This window comes from Trachemys scripta, chromosome 2 (assembly GCF_013100865.1).
Source record: "Trachemys scripta elegans isolate TJP31775 chromosome 2, CAS_Tse_1.0, whole genome shotgun sequence".
Taxonomy (NCBI): Eukaryota; Metazoa; Chordata; order Testudines; family Emydidae; genus Trachemys; species Trachemys scripta.
Window position 1 is genome coordinate 8,420,796 of NC_048299.1, and position 6,602 is coordinate 8,427,397.

Consider the following 6,602-nt stretch of genomic DNA (forward strand, 5'->3'; position numbering starts at 1 on the left):
CTTGATGCTAACGCTGGATTGCGACTGGGGGGTTTATTCCAGCGAAAGGAATACAACAGTCGTGCTGAGCTCTGCCCATCGGACGTGGACTTGGATCTGCCAGGAAGAGACCGACTCTGCTGTGGGACCTTGCTGTGCCGCGCCTGGTCACTTCAGCCTTTTTCCGGGATCTGCATCCCTCCCCATCCTCACTAGCCAAGGGTGAAGGCAGCCCCAGTGCAGTCCCTGGCCCTGCTGGGAGAGGCAGGCTCGGCCCCAGAGCAGCAGTCTTTCTCCCAGCTCCCTTCCTCTGCGAGCACCATGTTCTCACTCCCCAGGGAAATGCCCAGCCCCCTTTTGAGTCCTGCTAGGTGCTGGCTCTCCCCAATGCCTTGTGGCAGTGAGTTCCACAGCCCGCGTGCGCATTGTTTAAAGATGTGACACCCCCACACCCAACCCAGTCATACGCTGGCCATGGATGGGCAGCTGGAGGGGATTTAACATTATTTAATAAATACATCGGAAGAGCATGAGGGTGTGAAAGCCCAGCCCTGAAGTTAGGAGATGCCAGAGTGAAGCTTTCCTGCCACCCCTCCTTGGTCCCTCAGGGGTCGGCATTAGGATCACACACTGTACTTCCCACAGGTCCCCGCCTCCTTGGGGGCACAGGACGGCCAGGGCCGTGGGGACAAACCCAGCTGTGCTCGGCAGGACTGGCTGCAGGAGGGGGAAGGTGCGCATTGAACGAGACGGGGATTGGGGGAGGATGGGTTCATGGGTAAGGCAGCTGACTGTTGCCTGGAGAAGTGGCGTCTGCCCGTCTCAGCGGTTGTGCGCGATGCTTAGCCAGTCACCTCCCTGGAGCTGTCTCTGGGGGCACAACCCCTCCCCCCCCGTTCGGCACCACACTGGACACAGCCCAGAGCATTCACCGAATGGCTTTATCCTTCCCCGGCCCTGCTCATCTGCTAGCCCAGCACCCAGCCTTTCTGCAGGGGCTGCAGCCCAGCTCCCGCGGCTCGGTTGTGAGCAGCGCGGCCGGGCGCCGGCGAGGGCAGGTGGGAGCGGCGCGGCCGGGCGCCGGCGAGGGCAGGTGGGAGCGGCGCGGCCGGGCGCCGGCAAGGGCGTTGCTACGCTGACAGTTACAGGCAAAGACAATGCAAGCGCTGCACAGCCCCAGGCCAGGGGACGCTCTGGACCCCAGCGGCTGCGCATTGGGCCAGGAGCCCCGGGTGCGAGGGGCAGCCCTAGAGGGCAGGGGTCACTTAGCTGTGAGCGAGCTCAGCAGCGCCTGCAGCACAGAACACGCACCAGCCGGATCCCAGGCCCTGCCTGCAGTGCTTCAGCTTTATTTCTCCAAACACGCCCGCCGTGTCCCTCCCCCAGCCCGGGGCTGCAGGGGCCGATCTCCCCCCAGCTCTGGCCGCTAGAGCCCCTCAGGTTGGGGGTCGAGTGCAGCCAAGCTGGGGGCTGGCCCCTGGCCCAGACGCTCCTGAAGGAGCCTCCCAGCTCTCAGCCTACTGAGCACTTGCTGGCTCGCCTGGGGCCCAGGTAAGCAGCGGCCCTGAAACACCAGCCTCAGCGGGGAGGTTGTGATTAGCCACGGTGGGCTGGCCCTGCCTCTGCTCCAGCCAGGCGACCCATGCAGCCGGCTCTGTGCTGGAGCAGAGCCCAGGGGGATGCCTGGGTCTGGCCACAGGGCTCCAGCAACCACTAACAGCTCCCTCTTGCAGGAGCCCCACACCTCTAGGGCCAGGGCCCCTGCCCATCCCCTGGCCACGGGGCCTGGCTCTGAGCCAGGGCACAAGCCTCCCACATCTGGGCAGCTTGTTGCGGGGGTGGGGTTTGGGGGGAATGGGCTGTTATTTCAGTTGGAAGGGGGGCGGTGTCAGCGCTGCGCCAGCGGCTGGTTCTCTGCGGGACGCCACTCTGGAGCTTCTCCAGGCAGGTGTTTCCTCCAGCCCCACACACTCGGGGCTCTTCGGCCCCCAGCACTGGACTCCGCGTTCCAGCAGCCACCTCCCCGGGGCCGTGCCGAGGCAAAGCCCCTCACAGCTGGGCGTGTGGCACGACAGCCAGCCCCCCTCCCCCTCCGGGACCACATCCAGGGACTTCCCAGCCCGCCTCAGCAGCCTCTTCCCTGAAGGGCAAACGGGGCCCAGAGAGAATTGGGGGCACCAGGCAGGGCTGGGACATGCACCCGGCAACAGGGCAGCAGCAGAACCCGCAAACCCCATGTGCTCAGACACCCCACTAGCCCTTCGCCTGCCGGCACCACAGCCGTGCTTTGAGTCCAAAGCTGCCGTTCTCCCAGCACTCAGACAACGCCCAGTAGCCCAAGTTGGCCACCCTGGGTTTGAGCAGCCCAGCCCTCCTCTCCCTCTAACACTGTGCCCTGTCGGCACGCTGGGCCCCTCCTGGCCACGCTCAGAGCTCCCTTGGCAACGCTGCCCCTTTGCTGATGGCACGAGGCCTGGTAGAGGGGCTAGGTACCCCAAGAGGTGGGGCTGGCGCTCCGTGCCCCGGCCGCGTGGGCTCGCTGGTGGATGATGAGGAAGCCGTTGTTCTTGAAGCCTTTCCCACACTGGGCGCAGGTAAAGAGCCTCCCGCCGCCGGGCAGGGCCTGGCGCTCCCGCCCCTCGGCCTCGGGGGCCGAGTGCTTCCGCTGGTGCATGTGCAGGTAGCCCTTGTACTTGAAGCTCTGCTGGCACTGTGGGCAGGTGTAGGTGGCCGGGGGGGCGTGGCTCTGCTGGTGGATGGCCAGGTTGGCTTGGTGCTGGAAGCTGGTGCCGCACTGGGGGCAGGGGTAGGGCCGGGGGGTGGCGTGCTCCCGCTGGTGGGCCACCAGGCTCTGTTTGTAGCAGAAGCCGTCCCCGCACTCGGGGCAGCGGTAGGGCTGGGTGCCAGCATGGCCGCGCTGGTGCCGCACCAAGTTGCGCTTGTGGCGGAAGCTGCGCCCGCACTGCTGGCACTGGTGGGGGCCCAGGTCCGGGTGCTGGCGCTGGTGACAGGCGAGGTTCCGGCGGGACGGGAAGCGGAGGCCGCACTCAGAGCAGGCAAAGGGGCGCTCGCCCGTGTGCGTGCGCAGGTGGGCACGCAGGTCCCCGCGCTGTAGGAAGGCTCTGCCGCACTGCGGGCACTTGTGGGGGCGCTGGCCGGAGTGGGCGCGCTGGTGCACCACCAGGCAGGTCTTGTAGCGGAAGCCCCTCCCACACTGGGCACAGGCGTAGGGGCGCTCGCCCGTGTGGACGCGCTGGTGTGCCACAAGGCTGGCTCTGTGCTTGAAGCCCTTCTGGCACTGGGGGCAGGTGAAGGGCCCGGCCCCCTGCCCAGCGTGGCCTCGCTGGTGGGCGATCAGGGCCTCGTGATGCCCGAAGCTCTCCCCGCACTCAGTGCAGATCAGCAGCACGTCCCCGACACGGCCGCTCCCCGGGGCCAGGAGCTCCCCACAGCCCAGGCTCTGGGACGCGCTCTCTGCTTTCACTGCCCAGGATCCTGGCGTGTCGCTCTGCTCCTCTCTGATGTTCCAGCCCCCAGCGCTTGCTGCGAAAACAGAATCAGGAAGGAGCCCAGAGCGGCTGGGATGCAAACCCCCCATGTTGGGCCAGAGCCCCCACACCCCAGCACACCCTGCGGGGATCCCCAGCTCCACCTCACCCCCTGCAGGCCCCCCTCTCCCCTTGGCTCCCCATGCCCAGCCTGTGGGCATCTCCCAACTGCTCTGGCACCAGCTGCGAGCAGGAGGTGTTGGAGTCGTTCTGGGCGGTGCCTTCAGGCAGGGGTTTGTCCTGGGAGTGGAGACGCTGGGGCACATCCGGCTATCCCATGGGGCCAGGACTAACCCAGGGTTCGCGGCACTGAGGGCTGCCCCAGGAACTCCACAAACAGCCCAGCCTGAGTACTGCCACGACGCCTGCTCCCCAGAAAGGGTGGGCCCGGGGCTGGCTCAGCACCCCACAGGCCAGCTCCAGCCAGGCTGCTGGGCCTGGAGCACTAGTGCGGGGTGCCTGTCTGTTGGCATTTTGCTACCAGGGCGGTGCCCCCTGCGCTGGGTCAGCATCACTCACCCGCGCCAGGAGCATCTGGGATTCCTCTGCCCCCAACACTTGGCTCCATCTCAGAGGCGCCCTCTGGGGCGGGATCTGCAGAGACACCGAGGTCACAGGCACGTTCCCTGGAGACGCTGCCAGGCGGCTTTGGAGTGGGAACGGGTGACAGCTGGAAGGTGTGACCAGGAGACGGGCAGTTAATTCACAGCTCCCCAGCCAGGTGTGCTGTGTTCCGGGCGGGTCTGGTTCAGGCCAGCAGACGAGCCGGGTTTCAAGCTCGGCAGTTCTGGTGGAAGCATCAGCCAGGCAAGTGGGCTGGGGGGAGCCGAGTGGGTGCACTGCTCCCTAGGCCCCCAAGCATGCAGCAAGGGGAGCTTTGCTGTCCCTGCTACTCCTCCCCCCGCACCTGCGAGCGTTGCCCACTCGCTGCCTTCTCTAATGCGGCTCATTATGGACAGCAAAGGGCGTTTACAGAAACAAAGAGCAGTTCTGAGCCCTGGGTCCAGAACCACTGCCCCCCGCCCAGCTCCGAGCCAGGCCAGGGCACCCACTTGCCAGCACAGAGCTAGCACAAGTCTGACGATGAGATTAGACAGCTCAGCACACCCCGCAGGCTGGGAGCTCTACGAGCCTGAACTCTGCCCCACTCCCTCGCTTACCCTCCCCTTAACTCTGACCCCTCAGCCCAGGGGATCTTGGTGCTCACAGGCAAGGGTGTGTGAAGTACCTGAGATCCTCAGCCTGTGCTATCAATTTGGTGCAGAAAGAGTTACTCTCCGAGTCTGAGCCTAGCTGGAACCTGTGCCTGTATAGGGAGGGTAAATGGGGGAACTACGAACACAGTGCACAGGGGTCAGAAAGATGCTGCAGGGGGGCAGGGCAGGTATCCCCGCTATAAGTAGCTATGGGTTCGCAGCTTGCAGACTAGCAGGGAGCTTCCCCGGGGTCAGAGATGTCAAGCTGGGGAACCATTCTGCCATCCCACTCAGCCTCCCGCAAAGCCCAGGGCAGGGCTCTCCCCCAGGCACTCCTGCACCCGGCCCAGCTCGGCCGACTGATCTAGAGTGGGGCTGTCAGAGAGACGCCTGGCCTGGATTCACTGACATACACTCCCCCACCCGCTCAGCTGTTCCAAAGGGGGAAAATCTGCTCCTTATTCCCAGCCGGGGCAGCTCTAGTCCAGGCCTTGCCTGCCAGAGCCAACGGCCGCCTGCCGCAGAGCCCCATCCCCTGCCCAGATTGGGCTCAGGGCACCTGCAGCCCGCGCTCACGGCACCGCTGACCCCTCCCCTGCCCAGACCGGGCTCCGGGCACCTGCAGCCCGCGCTCACGGCACCGCAGAGCCCGCTCCCCTGCCCAGATTGGGCTCTGGGCACCTGCAGCCCGCACTCACGGCACCGCTGACCCCTCCCCTGCCCAGACTGGGCTCTGGGCACCCGCAGCCCGCGCTCATGGCACCGCTGACCCCTCCCCTGCCCAGACCAGGCTCTGGGCACCTGCAGACCACGCTCACAGCACCTCTGACCCCTCCCTTGCCCAGACCGGGCTCTGGGCACCTGCAGACCACGCTCACAGCACCTCTGACCCCTCCCTTGCCCAGACCGGGCTCTGGGCACCTGCAGACCACGCTCACGGCACCGCTGACCCCTCCCTTGCCCAGACCGGGCTCTGGGCACCCACAGCCCGCGCTCGCGGCACCGCTGACCCATCCCCTGCCCAGACTGGGCTCCGGGCACCTGCAGCCCGCGCTCACGGCACCGCTGACCCGTCCCCTGGAGACACTAACCCAACGAGCTCCAGCTGGATTCCCAGCCCTGGAATCGCTCTGGGATGCTGGAGGCAGCTCAGAGCACAGTCAAAGCTGGGGCTTGTGGTTTGGCTATTTCCAGATGTTCTGGCTCAAGCCTCTCGGACACATGGCATCTCCACTCCCTTAGCGAGAGGCCCGCACGGTGGGCACCAGCAGGCAGCCCCAGCAGGGCACTCAGGGCCACGGGGCCCTTTTCACTCCAAGTAGCCCGCGCGAGCCGCTTTGCAGAGACCGGGTCTGTGCCCCCGCTCCAGGCACCGGCAGGAGCCCACCTGGGCAAGCTGTGTCCGAGGGGTCTGTCCCACCTGTAATTCACGCGGCTTTATCCTCCCACCGCCAGGCCACGGGCTCCACCGTCACTGGCCCACGGCTCTGCCACGCCACGAATTCCACCCACGCCTGCGGGGCCGGAGACGGAGACGTCCTCACTAGGCACCAGCACCTGCAACAGAGGGGGCACAGCTCAGCACCCCTGGGCCTGGGATCCGTATGGGGGGGGTCACACCCTGCCGGGCCCTGATGGGGGGGGTCACAGCCCGGTCCCGCCCTGCATTGGGGGGGGTCACACCCCGCCGGGCCCTGCGCGGGGGGGAGCTGAGTTGTCGCCCCCGTTCCCATAGCAACGGCCAAGATCGAGGCAGCCCTCACCTGCGCGCCCCTAGCCCGGGCCATGTTGGGGGCGTGGCCAGAGCTTGTGGGGGCGGGGCCTCGCCCAGTGCCGGCTCCGGCCGCGCCCGCCGCGCTGCATGCCGGGAGCGGGGGGG

The 6,602-nt window shown here is 66.7% G+C and overlaps 1 protein-coding gene across 5 annotated transcripts; it reads right to left on the bottom strand.

The window, feature by feature from the left end:
• Nucleotides 1-471: 471 nt before the first annotated feature.
• LOC117871958 (gastrula zinc finger protein XlCGF8.2DB-like) lies at nucleotides 472-6,566 on the bottom strand. Of its 5 annotated transcripts, none has more exons than XM_034759856.1 (4): nucleotides 6,487-6,566; nucleotides 6,144-6,280; nucleotides 4,047-4,121; nucleotides 472-3,519 (listed from the first exon to the last, which is right to left on the bottom strand). In XM_034759856.1, the coding sequence occupies exons 3-4, from the start codon at nucleotides 4,093-4,095 to the stop codon at nucleotides 2,465-2,467; spliced, it is 1,104 nt and encodes a 367-aa protein (XP_034615747.1). In that variant the 5' UTR covers nucleotides 4,096-4,121; nucleotides 6,144-6,280; nucleotides 6,487-6,566; the 3' UTR covers nucleotides 472-2,464. The 5 variants fall into 5 exon arrangements, with proteins under 5 accessions (XP_034615747.1, XP_034615744.1, XP_034615746.1 ...); XM_034759853.1 differs by having other exon boundaries at nucleotides 472-3,522; XM_034759855.1 differs by having other exon boundaries at nucleotides 4,047-4,197.
• Nucleotides 6,567-6,602: the final 36 nt, after the last annotated feature.

Coding starts and splice junctions, on each gene's coding strand:
- LOC117871958 (XM_034759853.1), bottom strand. CDS start 4,095: ATGGAGCCAAGTGTTGGGGGCAGAGGAATCCCAGATGCTCCTGGCGCG. Junction 3,523..4,046: donor CCCAGATGCTCCTGGCGCGG/GTGAGTGATGCT, acceptor CTGTTTTCGCAG/CAAGCGCTGGGGGCTGGAAC.